Source organism: Ambystoma mexicanum, chromosome 11 (assembly GCF_040938575.1).
Source record: "Ambystoma mexicanum isolate Mex_15411 chromosome 11, UKY_AmexF1_1, whole genome shotgun sequence".
NCBI lineage: Eukaryota > Metazoa > Chordata > Amphibia > Caudata > Ambystomatidae > Ambystoma > Ambystoma mexicanum.
In genome coordinates, this window is record NC_090934.1 from 1,459,480,761 (window position 1) to 1,459,494,246 (window position 13,486).

The following is a 13,486-nucleotide window of genomic DNA, read 5'->3' on the forward strand; positions in this document are numbered from 1 at the left end:
GACCCCTCTGACCCTGCGGTCAGGCTTTAAAACGTGCAGGGACTGTAAGTCCCAGATGTCCATTACTGAACCGCACAGTATCTGCTTGTGGTGTCTGGGTGAGAGCAACAACACCAACGACTGCTCGAAGTGCCAGTCGTTGACTGCCAAGGTCTTGTTGGAGAGTAAGGGGAAGTTGCAGGTAGGTCGGGTATCCAAACCCCGTAAATCCAAGAAATCCGGTCTTTCCACCGATGACTCGAGGGGTGACTCTCCCCGTCAGAAGGAGTCGAGGGGATCTCGGTCCCGGAGTGGTTCCTGCCGCTCGTCGTCCTCGTAGACGCACTCCCCGGAGCGGCATCACCGTTCGCCTTTCCCATCCTCGTTGGATGATCGCTCCACGAGGAAAGTGGCTTGCCCCACTAAATCCTCAACTCCGGAGGAGTGGGAGACATTCAGGGAGAAAATGTTGGAGATTTTTCAATCTCAGGGCAATGCCCCATCCACACCTTCGGTTGAAGCTGGCGTGGAGAGGTCTCGGTCTTCGGATCCGGGCGGTCGGCGCGATAAGCATCAGGAACCATTGAGGTCCCGTTTGGACAAAGCTCAGGTAGATCACCAGAGACATGCCAGATCCAGGTCACGGTCCGTGTCCCCGGCGAGACCGTCGTAGCCTGGCAAGGTGTTGAGAAAGGTGTCGACCCTGTCGGCGCCATGCCCATCGAGTGTGGCTGTCTGGGCTTTGCCCTTGACCAGGCCCTCAGAGCCCTCGTCGCCATTGTCGACGTCCAAGCTGTCGACGCCATAGGGGCCGACAGGTCTAAATTTGATGGTGGCGGCCCCTAGAGCTGTGGATCCTCCAAGAAAGTCTTTGGCTAATACTGTGAGGTCCCCTGTGGACTCCAGGTCTACTTCTGTACCTAGGAGTGAGTTCTTTCACTCTCTGCAAAATATTTATGAGGAGAGGTTTGATGTGGAGTTGGAGCCCTTTGGTGCTCCTGGTGACACTCCCGCAGCTCCTGACATGGTCTTTTCAGAGGATAATCAGCTGTAAGATCTGAAGCAATCTTTGCATGATGCCATTGGCCTGGATACATCTCCTGAGATGGAGTTTGGCAGGTCTGAGCTTGGGGCTCATGCTGAATCTTCCTATAGAAGGTTGATGTACCTGGGGTGGTCCAGCCCTCAAGTTGAATTTCATCAGGATGGCCTGACGAACATTTTAGATCAGGGTCCGTCCACTGACCCAGTGTTGCCTTTTCACATGGCGTTAAAGAAAAGGGTGGCTGCTACTTGGAACACCCCGGAGTCTCTTCTGGGGATCAACAAGTCGCTGACTAAGAAATAACAACCATCCAGTAGCAAACCCAGCTACCTATCCACACACCCCACTCCGGAGAGTTTGGTGGTTCAGGCAGCCAGGGCCACCTCGAGGCAGGGGCGTACCCTACCATCCCCTCCAGATAGAAACAAGCGCTTCGATGGATGGGCACGCAAGGTTTTCTCAGCTGGGAGTATGGCCCTTAAATCGGCCAACTCCACCTGTGCCTTTGCCACATTTTTTCACACTCTGTGGAATTGTGTGTCTGGCAGCTGAGCATATTTCCGAAGGGGGAAGAAAGGGATGGGTTCCATGCTATTGTGCAGCATGGCAAGGATGCCATGTGTGAATCCCTTCAGTCTGGGTTGGACACAGCAGATAGAGTCAGCCGGTCCATGGCTGCAAGCACTGTGATACGCAGGTTTGCGTTTGCACCGGATGTGCAGGCCAGTCTTCTCAACATGCCCTTTGACGGCTCTCATTTGTTTGCCAGCAAGGCTGACGAGAGCCTTGAGAAGTTGCAGACCCCCAAAGCAGTTCAAAATCTTTGGGCGCAGCTGTGCGTCAACCTACGCCTTTTTGTCCAAGGGGACAGCAATGCAGGGGTTCCTTTCATTACTACTACTCTTTTGGTAGAGCGAGGGGAGCGGCCAGTCAAAGGGGACACTGTAAAACTACCTGTGGTGGACGGGGAAGAAGTGCCAAAGCCGCTCAGGCCGCTGCCTCTTTGCCTTCAGGCGCTGCTGCAGCCGCTCCAAAACCTCTATGAGGCCAGGTCCCATTGTTCGCCGGTTGGGGGCAGACTGTCTCAGCATTTCGAAGAGTGGCGAGCCATTATTTCAGATGCGTGGGTTCTGGAAACCATAGCCCACGGCTACTGCCTACCCTTCCTAAATCGGCCTCACGACAATCCACCGGGGAAACTCTTTGAAGATTCTGGATCCGCTCCTTGTGCAGGAAATCTAGACCCTGCTGGAGAAAGGCACTATAGAATTACTGCCTGTGGCGGAGAGGAACCAGGGCTGGTATTCCCCATATTTTTTGATTCCCAAGAAAGACAGACTCATCTTGGACTCGCGTCACTTGAACAATTTCCTCCGGAAGGACAAGTTCAAGATGGTCACTTTTTCTCAGGTCCTTCGACTTCAGGATTGGTTGGTGTCAGTGGACCTATAGGATGCTAATTTTCATGTGCCAATCCATCCAAAGCACAGAAAATACCGGAGGTTCACCGTTGGCAGCTTGCACTTTCAGTTTCGGGTCCTGCTATTCGGGTTGACCTCCGCCCGAGGGTCTTCACCAAGCTCACGGTGATGGTGGCAGCGTATCTCAGGAGAGAGGGGGGTACAGGTCTACCCCTACCTGGACCACTGGCTGATCAGAGCGCGTTCTCCCGAACAAGCCTTGGATCATCTCAGTCTCACCTGCCACTCCCTTCACAAACAGGGCTTCTCCCTCAATTTCAAGAAGTCGCATATGACGCCTTCCCAACAGCTCCAGTACATCGGGCTGTGTTGGACACATCCTTAGGGAAGTGCTTGCCACCCAAGGTGAGGGCTCATCACATTGTCCAGATGGTCGACAAATTTCAAGATACCCATAGTCTCCCGGCTTTTGATTTCTTAAGGTTGCTCGGCCTCATGGCATCCTGCATTTTTCTAGTGTTGGAGGCCAGACTGTGGATTAGGTCCCTTCAATGGTCCCTTAGGACGCAGTGGTCCCAATTCTCAGGCCAAGATGTCGCATCTCCTTCAAATTCCGCTCAAGGTCTCACGGGAGCTTCTGTGGTGGGCCAGCAAAGGGCATCTGATGAAGGGAGAGCCGTATTGGCAACCGTGGCTGGAGGTGACGGTAGTGACGGATGCTTCCCTCACAAGATTGGGGGCTCACGCCAACGAGCTGACCACCAGGGGTCGTTGGTCCCTGTCAGAGTCCAGACTTCACATAAATCATTTGGATCTGAGAGCCATCATGTTGGCCCTGAAGGCTTTTCTACCAATTGTGCGCGGGAAGAGTGTCCTAATCATGACGGACACCACAGTGGCCATGCATTACCTCAACAAAAAGGGGGTGTGTATGGTCTCTCCCGCTGTGCAGGGAGGCGCTGCAGCTCTGGTTCTGGGCAATACAGCAGGGAATCTAACTCTCAGCAGTTCATCTGTCCAGAGAGGAGAATGCGGCAGTGGATGCTCTGAGCAGGCAGAGCGCAGTCTCCCGCGAGTGGGGGTTGGCTCAGGAAGTCCTTCAGGAGATCTTCGCCCTTTGGGGAACCCCTCAAGTGGATCTGTTCGCGACCGGTGCCAACCGGAAGTGCGCAATATATTGCTCAAAGGAATTTCCTCTGAGAGGAGCTTTAGGGGACGCATTCGTCATCGATTGGTCATTCCCACTTCTGTACGCGTTTCCTCCGGTCCCCGTCATTCCTCAAGTTCTAAGGAGGTTGCGGAGGTTCTGGTCCCACATGATCCTAATTGCTCCGGATTGGGCCAGGAGATCGTGGTCCACGGACCTTCTAGAAATGTCCATCTGTCCTCCACGCTGTCTTCCCCACAGAGAGGATCTTCTCTCACGCGAGGGGGGTGGGGGTTCTCCATCCAGAGGTCAAGAGACTCAACCTTCACGCTTGGTTTCTGAAAGGTTGAGATAGAAGGATTGGGACCTCCCGGATGACGTGATGGAGGTGTTGCTTTCGGCCAGGCGTCCGGCAACCAAATCCCTGTACCGTTGGCGTATGTTTTGTGACTGGCGCAGAGGACACAATGGCGATCCTTTTCAGTGTTCCATTCCGATGGTTCTTTCTTTCTTTGGCCCACAAGGGTCTTCAAGTGGGTACCATTAAAGGTTACCTGGCAGCACTATATTTTCAAGCACTCGTCTGAAGAATGTTCTTATTTTAAGATTCCTTTGAGTACCCAGTTTCTAAAAGGGCTCAAAATGTGTTCCCATCATCCCCTTTTAAGGTGCAGGTTTGGGATCTGAATCTAGTCTTGAAATTATTGATGGGTGCTCAGTTTAAACCTTTGCACTCTTCTCCTTTGAGACTGTTGATCTTCAAGACGGTTTTCTTGATTGCAGTTAGATCTGCTCACAGAGTGAGCGAGTTGCAGGCACTTTAGTCTAAGCCACCCTTTACTGTGTTCCACAGGGATAGGATTGTACTGAGGGTACGTCCATCCTTTCTACCCAAGGTAGTGTTGGAGTTTTATTTGAGCCAGAAGGTGGTGCTTCCTGCTTTCTGCTTTCTAGCCTCCTCCTCATCCAGGTAAGGAAGAGGAGAGACTCCATACGTTGGACCGTAGGAGAGCTTTGAGCTTTTATATTTCTAGGATGTCCATTGTTAGAGTGGATGACATTACATGTCAAAGATGTGAAATACGTTGGAGGAACATCCAGTCAAAAGAACGTTACCAGTTGATAAGTAACTTGTTCTTTTCTTTCCCACACCAAGGCCTCTTGGTAAATCTAGTTTTTCGAGCACAATACTTATTTCAAAGTTCAAAGATATCCCTCATATCCAGGTTTCCCTCTGCCGGGATCAAACCTAACAGTTTAAATCTTACATCTCAGTTTCTTTCTCTTCCCACCACTTATACTGCATCAGACATTTCACAGAGACTTTCGATTGGGCAATCTTCTTTCGCCGGAATACTCTGTTACTTTGTATCTTTAATTTACAGTTCTTTACAATGCCTTGTTTTCTCTCGCATCTTATCGGCACACGCGCAACCTTCATTCGTCGGATACAGTTGCCGTCAAGTTTCATTTAATATAGATGGGACTTTCATTGCTCTCATCAACTCACTGGCTGTGTTAATTTATTTTCCTCTTTCACAGCTTTGAAACTGAAGTCAAGGCTGATCCCACAACTGTTGCTGCACCTCCCCAACTCTGCCGATGACCCGGGAGGGTGGTTGGTATCCTTGACATACAAAAGTGCTTTGTCTCTTCTCTCCAGCTGGGCTTCCTTGTGCAACCTTCAAGGCCTTTTGGAGGTAACAATCTCTTTCCGGGGTGTCCAAGGTTTCTCTGTACCTCGGTTCCGTTCCTCTGCCTGTCACCCTGCTCTGCCTGGTTCGCCACCGCCCTGGAAGAACTGTTCCTTCTCATACCTTGCCTTGCTGAGAGTGTGTCTCATTGTTCCACCGTTTAACCATGTGGGGAGAGCTAATAGGTACCAGGTGTTTGTAATTAAGATCACATGCCTGATCATATTAGTGGGACATGTCCAATGTATTGCATGGGTGGTGCTCCTTTCAACCTCAGATCTCCTCTTCCTTGGCTCAGAGTTTGCGCAGAAAAGGGGGGAGGGATCTGAGACATTGGAACGTCTTATAAAATAGGAGTATTTGGAAAGGGGGGATACCATGTCTCGCCATCGGCCGTTCCACCACCACTCCCCGAGGACCCCTCACCCAGGTGATTCTCCCACACCTAACCCCCAGGGTCTGGATCCAAAGACGATGGCCATGCCCTTGCCCCCCGATTAAGGGATCCCCGGGGTCTAAGCAGTGAAAAACGCTCTGGTTTTTCACACTATCAATCGATACTAAGGGTGGGAGATGGCTTCAGGTTGACAGTGCATATTAAAAGGGTGTTGGGGGTTTCTTGTCTCCTTTTTTAGCCTCTGCAACCAGGCCCCATGTGAACCTATTTGAATTAAACTTTGATTAGTATACAAATGTTGCCACCAGCTACAGAGCTAAACAAAACAAAAGGGCCAGGTGGATCCATGGGGCCTTTGTTAGTTTATTAGGCTGGTCATGGCAGGGTGACGGTTTGGCCCTCCCCTTCTGAGATGACATGGTTTACTCTTGGCGGTCATATCCCAACTAAATATGACAGGGGGGACTAAGCCCACTCAGATTACATGAGTATGTGTATGTCGCGCGGTGTGAGCATAGGAAAATGTGTGCGGATTAGCCCCACACATTTTCCGGAGGTTGATCTACCATCATTCAGTTTCATACAACATTTTTAAAAAAGTCCACGTGAGCGCACACCCACTGCGCAGATCGTCGAATTCCTCACAAGAAGAAATATGTTTGGAAGTGGAAAAGTTGAGGAATCTACTAGCTTTCCGGATATTGTATAATTGGAAGCGGCATTAGCGTGAAGTAATACGAATATGAGCAAGAAAGTGAGGAATCAAAGACAACATCCAAGTAATGTGAAGTAAGGGAAATAGAAAGAAAGGAAGATGGAGGAAATGAGGTGGAGAGCAGGGATAGAGGAGGAGTTATAGTATTGGCAGGAAAGAAAAGAACCTCTGTTTTGGAGGGGTTGAGGTGGAGATAAAATGACATCCATGCTTGTATTGCAAGAAGACAGGCAGAAAAAGAAGAATGAATAGAATCAGTAAAGGAAGAGAAAGACAGAACAATTTGAGAATCATCGGTGTCTACGTGGTAGGAAAACACAAAAGGAAGAGATAAGAATCCCAAGAGAAGAAGCATAGAGGGAAGATAGAAGGGGACCAAGACCAGAGCCTTGGGGAACACAGTGAGGCAGGGGTAAAATAGAAGAAGAGTGATCAGCCCAAGGAGCTGAGACGGTGTGGGCATAAAGATAAGAATGAAATCAGCTAAGACCAGTGCCTTGAAAGACCTGGTCGGCAAGTGAACAGAGAAGAATAGAATGGTTGACTCTCAAAGGCAACAGACAAGTCCAACAGAACAAGGAGAGGAGAGTTTAGATTAATATGAGGTAAGAAGCGAGTTGTTCAACATCAAGACAGCAGATTCAGTGGAGTAACGGGCCTGAATCCAGAATGAAAACACTGGTGGAAGAGTGCAGATTAACGAAGGAGAAGAGGAAATTTGGAAATATACAAGGCGCTCAAGAAGCTTGGAGAGAAAATGTAGAAGAGAAATAGGATGATAGTTATATGGTAAAGTGAGGCTTTTTTTTGAAAGGGCGGAATAGAGGCGTGTTTGAACGAAGTTGGAACAGGTACAGAGCATAAAGGAATTAAAAAGAGCAGTGCAATAAGCAAGAAGAGAGAAGTAGACTGGTAGAATTAAAGAAGAACAGAGGATCCTCCTTAGGGGAAGTTGGGTGAGCTCACACAAGAGCAGAGGAAGCATCATAATCAGTAAGTAGAGAAAAAGATGACATGAGTGTGGGGCGACAATGCAACAACATAAGGCGAGGGAAGAGGAGCAGAAGGGGGTGGAATCGATGCATGAAGAAATTTTTTTAAGAGAAGTAACTCTCTAAATCGGAATCAGAAAGTGAAGATGAGGCAGGGTAAGCTGATGGAGGAGAAAATACAATTTAGGTTTTGAAAAAGCTGACTAAGATGAGAAGCGAGGGAGGAGAAAGGAGAATTGAAGTACAGCTGCTTAGCTGAAAGTAGCATGAAATGATAGTTGGAGTGAAGAGGTGAGAGAAGAGTTCATTCTGCCACTGCTTCGGACTTGTGCTAGCACCGTTCAACCTGGCGCGGAGTCCAGTGCATCAAGCGGAGGCTCGACGAGATCAAAGGTTGAGAAAGCTCATTAGAGGGTGAAAAAGGAACAGAGGGTTAGAGGAGATCAAGTGAGTTAGTTAAGCTTGTGATAGTTGATGACAAGTATAATCCAGCAGGAGAGCAGGAAATGTAGAGAGAAGGGAAAATAGTAGAAGCGGAGAAAGAAGCAATATCGAAAAGTCAAATATCGCGATGGAAAAAGATAAGAGGATCAGGGTGAAGGGAAAGGGAGAATGAAAGAAGAGAGTGATCAGAACAATAAAGGGGAAAAGCAAAGCTAAAGCAGAAAAGATCAGATCCAATGGAGAACTATATGAGAAGGAGGAGGGATTTGTAGAAGGCAGTAACAATCAAGAATGGAGAGGAGAGAGGAATGCGTGGAACAAAGATGAAGGTTAAAGTCACTACTAAAACAGAGCGGGTTATGAGAAGGCAGGAAGTTAGCAAGAAGGTCCAGATCCTCACAAAATGAACAAACCGGGCCCTGGGGTTGATCGATAACAATAAAGGCTAACGGCGCGGGAAAGGAAATGGGGAAAAAATGCTATTTAAAGGAAGAAAATGTTGGGAGGTTAACACGAAAGTACACACTGAAGGCAGAGGAAAGAATACCAAACACACCACCCGACTAGAAGGGCAGGGAGTATGAGAGAAAAATTATTGAGAGGAGAGTACAGCAAGTATGACTGTTAGAAGGGGACAACCGGGTTTCAGTGATGCAAAGAAAATGCAGAGGAATTTGAGAATAAAGTTCTAGGACAGAGTGAGCTTTACTATTAAGGGAATGGGATTTCCGGAGTGGCACTTAAGTGTGTGACACGTCAGCAGCGGGAGGATAAATGAGTTTGCAAGGTTACAAGGCAGTAAGGGTATAGATTACCTCTTAGGGTGGGAGGAGGAAAAACGGGGATGGTGAGACATAGAAAAGTAAAGAGGACGAGAGAAGCAGATATACATATTTGAAGAGTGGATAGTCAAACCCCAGAGATTGAATAGTAAACACCACAAATTCTGTTTTTCTGATCATTCCTGTTTTGTATAGAAAAGGTCTAATTTTGTGACTACAATGGTGAATTTAAAAAAATGTTCTCCTGTTTAGAGCTTCATCTTTGAGTCTTTCATTTTCATTTATTAAGTTGGGCTCGTGAATGTTGCACCTTCCAGCACATTTAAAGGAATTACGTTTTGAGTGAGGCCTACGCTAATATAAGGTGAGCCAAAGGCTGGCCCGTGATAGGGAACTGGCTACCTCTTCCCCCTCTGTCTATGATGGGTTTCGCACCCGTTGTTTTCTAACACTATGCAGTAATAATTCCTCCAGGATATCCTGCAGTTCTTTTTTAGGAGAAAGGAAAAACTTATTTCATTTGAATTAAATTCAAGCACAATGATTTCGTAAAATTGCCAAATGAAGCTCTTTTCTTACCTTGACAGCTAGGATCTTGCCACTGGGAACATGATGAGCTCTGTAGAAATAGCACATAAAACGTGATTAGTGTTAACCTGAAGCAAACAGTACTCTCATGAGGTCAACCACACACATCTGATGGACACTACTTCATTACCAAGACAGTATTCTATGTAAACAAGGGATCACTGTTTATATTGTGAAGATTTGTTCACATGACAATACCATATGTCCATGAGCATTTGTGAATAAGAGGATTGACAGCTCAACAACCTTTAATGTACACATGACCTCGGTTTTGAGTGACGGTTATTGAAATGGGAGGGCGCGGTGGTAACTGGCGGGTCAGAAGGAGGAGACTGTCTCATTAAGGACATTATGAACTCTTTAATGAAATTATATGACAAAGCCTAACTTTCCCTATAGCTTAAGGGATATCTCTGCCTATCTAAAGAAACAGAGTGCTATTCTATCATCAGGAAGCCCCAAAGTAAAAATGTCCTTGGTTCAACATAATTCTACCGGACACTACCACTAGTTCAATCAACTTAAACTCAGCCAAGAGAAGCACTTTCTTCCACTGGGCTTTTCATAATTCCTGATAGTTTCTGTATGAAAATGTCTCTCTTATGCTTGAGTTTCTTCATACAATATTCTTTGGTATGCTCTGAATACCTACTCCATGAACTGGAATACCAGTAAACACTATTCCCATTACTGGCACTTATCTGCCAGTATTATCAGCAAATTACAAGTGCCGGTATACACAGTAAATCCCTGTTCCATGGAGTCCCATAGGACCCCATGGGAGGATTTTGCCACCATTACCGGCCATGCTGGTAACACAGGCCTACTGGCAAAGTTTTAGTTGGCCAGTCTGGGAAAAATGCTGGTAAACGTTATTACCAGCAGTTTTACTGTGTACCGGCCAACTCGTAATGAGGCCAATTTTAAACATGTAGATGTCGAAGGTCAAGCATAATGACATTTATATTGCTCAACAAAGAAACGTCTGCACGTTTCATGCACACATGCTCTTAAAACTTAGAAGGTCCCATTCAATTAACTATATATCGGCCACTTCATAACCCACCAGCAAACAGCATACCAACATAGAATACAACCAAATTAGGTTTTTACCACTCGATGCACTACTATACAAGTCAATACACTACTGTTAACACCACATACAAATATTTATTGGGTTTGTATAATACACCCATACACAATGTTTTTGAAGGTGCAACAAGACAAGGGGGGGGTGACAAAACAAAAACAGCCCTACTAGGCCTTGTGATATTTGGATCGTGCAAGTGCAGTAAACAGACGTGCATGGGGGCGGGGGAGTGCCAGAGGGTTAATAGAGTGCCATGGGAGGCCAGGAGGACAGAGCCCAGGGAGTGCATGGAAGGAAGGTCCATATGCTAAGTGCAAGAAACAGGGCTGGAAAGGCTCAGGGGGTGCAAGCGCAGCCAGGATAGTGCAGGGGAAGGGAGCCCAGAAGGGCAAGTGCAGGTTGGGGGAGGTCAGAGAAGACCAACTGCAGGGGTAGACTGGTGGGGTGGGGGGTGGCTGGTGCCCTGTAAGAATCTTAAGGAACCAGGCAGCCTGCAAGAGGCAGAGGGGGAACATTAGCATGTGAGGGGGAGAGGGAAAGAGGAAGAAAAAAGGAGGGTCTTGAGAAGCTTCCGGAACTTAAGGAGATCCGGCTCAAGTCCGAGAGGGTCAGGGAGGCCATTCCAGAGGGAGGAACCTGCGGAGGAGAGAGATCTACTCCCACTCTCTGGAAGTGAAGCATCTGATCTGCAAAGTTGGAGTTAGATGACTGAAGGGCTCCAGCAGGGAGGTATTTAGGGAAGGAGAATTGGATGTAGCAGGGTCCCAAGCCCCAGACATCCTTGTGGATGATGCAGGGGGTTTTGAACTTTATCCTCCCAGCAACTAGAAGCTGGTGGAGAGATTGTAGGGCTGGAGAGATGCGGTCCCTGGACTTGAGTTCAAGGATAAGTCTCTCAGTCCTATTCTGGATTAGTTGAAGGGCTGAAGGGAGGACCTAGGTAGGTTGAGGAAGAGGCTGTTACATTAGTCCAGCTTGGAGAGGACCAGAGCTCCGGAGACATTGAGTTTCTGGGGGAAGGTAAGGAAAGGGAGAATGTCTCTGAGGAGGTGCAGCTGAAAGTGGGCCTTCTTGGCAAGGTCTGAGATGTGAGTAGAGAAGGATAGAGAGGGGTCGAAGAAGAAACCAAGGTTTTTTGCCTCACAGGAGGGTGAGTGGAGGGGGCCCATGGAGGGTGGCCAGTGTAGGAGGGAAGGGGGGCTGGAGTCCCAATGAGAAGGATCGCAGTCTTACTAGCATTAAGGCAGAGATAGTTAGCAGAGCACCATGCCTGAATAGCAGACACTCAAGAATGAGAGAGGAAGAGGCGGGAAGCTTGGAGAGTTGTGTGCCGTCCACGTAACACTGGAAATTAGGAGAGACGGCAGAGATCATGTGGACTACGGGGGGTGGGCAAGGTAGATGTTGAAAAGCCAAGGTGAGAGAATAGAGCCATGAGGGACACCACAGGTGGAGAGTGAGATGGAGGAGAGAAAAGGGCCCAGTTGTACCTGGAAAGGTTGTTCAGAGAGGAAGGAGGTCAGCCAGTCCAGAGCCAGGTTCGAGATGCCAAGGGTATCACAGTCGATTTATATGGGTGACATTATTGACTGTTTCAAAGGCAGAGGAAAGGTGAAGAATGGGAACGAAGGAGGGTTGGAATCAAGACTAGAGAGCAAGTCTTCACAGGTGTTCAAGAGTGCAGTTCCCGTGCCTCTGGCAGCTCTGATACCAGACTGGTAGTCGTGGAGACAATCAACCGATTCAGTGTGGTGGATAAGCTGGGAGATGGCCAGCTTCTCCAAATGTTTGCCCAGGAAGGCGGTCGTTAGCCAGACAGGAAGGGTCGGCAGAAGGCTTTTTTGAGGAGAGGGTGCACAAGGGAGTGCTTGAGGAGTGACGGGAAGGATCCAGTCGCAGAGAAGTGATTGCCAAAATCAGCCAAGGCTGGAGCAAGGGAGGCAATGCTGTCCTTGATACTTCTGGAGGAGCAGGGGAGCACCTGTTTGGATGAGACTTTTATAGAGCGGACTTGTCTAGAAACCTAATCAGGTGATATGGGAGAGAATAACGAGACTAGGGGAGCGGGGGGCCAAGGGAGGCCAAGGGAGGCCTAAGAGCGGGTGAGGGAGAAGGGTGTGTTGTAGAGTAGAGAGGACAGGATGTTGCAAGTTTCAGTAATGAAGTGAGAGTCCAGATAAGTGCAGACGGCCAGAAAAGGCAAAGGTGAAATGGAGACTGCAGTAGGATTGGCAAGTTCTTTTGCAGATATTGAAAAGTTCAGTCGTGTTGTTAGTGGCCCCAGAGATGCGGGCTTGAATATAGGCCCTCGTTTTTGAGCCAATGGAAAGTCTGTATTGCCTTTGGAGCAGGCGGCAGGCCAGTTTGTAAGAGGATGTGATCGAAGCCTACCACTTCCGCTCATCTGCTCTGCACTTGCTTTTCAGAGAGGCCAGGTCGGAGTCATACCAGGAGTTGCACTTGGAGGAAGGTTTCAAGTGGATCCTTATGACAGTGCCAAGGATGTCCAGAGTGTTGGAGTGGAGAGTTGAAGATTAGTAAGGGCTGTGTCAAGAGTGAGAGTCAGAGTCAGTGGGAGGAGTAGGAAGGGGGAGTGAAGGTGGCGGCCAAAGCAGCAACTTATACTCGCTTCATAGGTCGAATGACTGAGAAGGAGACTGGCAGTGCGGGCGGGGGCTTAGTCGGGGGTCCTAAGAGATACAGGTCAGAGGGCAGGAGAGCATGATCAGACCAGGAGAGAGGAGAAATGAGAGGGTTGGAGATGGGGTTGTCTGCAGAGATGAGAGCATCCAAGGTATGTCTGGCTGAGTGCGACTGACTGGAGGGAAGAATGGAGAGGGAAAGTCATGGAGGTTGCAGAAAAGTCCAGAGGCTGCATCAGGGAAGTCAAGGTGAATATTGAGGTCTCTGAGGAGAAGCTTGGAGGTAGAGGCCAGGAGAGAAGAAGTGAGGTCATCCCACTCAGGGTAAGAAGGAGACCCTAGATGGTGGCCAGAGTCAGAGAGGACATGAGACCCCAAGCCTAAAGACGAGGCATTCGAAAGAGGAGTAGGCCAGAGGGCATTTGATAGTAGCAGGGACCGACTCAGGGAAGATCAGGGCCACTCCGCCCCCCTGACCCGTTAGGCCTGGGGTTAGAGAGCATCTTTTAGTCATCAGGGAGGAGAGTGTCAAAACTTGTGACAGAGCTGG

The 13,486-nt window shown here is 48.5% G+C and overlaps 1 protein-coding gene across 6 annotated transcripts in view; it reads right to left on the minus strand.

The window, feature by feature from the left end:
* Positions 1-13,486, minus strand: part of MAP2K5 (mitogen-activated protein kinase kinase 5) — a 1,998,137-nt gene that overhangs the window by 1,545,363 nt on the left and 439,288 nt on the right. For all 6 annotated transcript variants that reach the window (XM_069625127.1, XM_069625125.1, XM_069625124.1 and 3 more), the window contains exon 9: positions 9,196-9,235. In XM_069625127.1, coding sequence (XP_069481228.1) covers positions 9,196-9,235 — 40 coding nt within the window. The remainder of the gene's footprint in view (positions 1-9,195; positions 9,236-13,486) is intronic.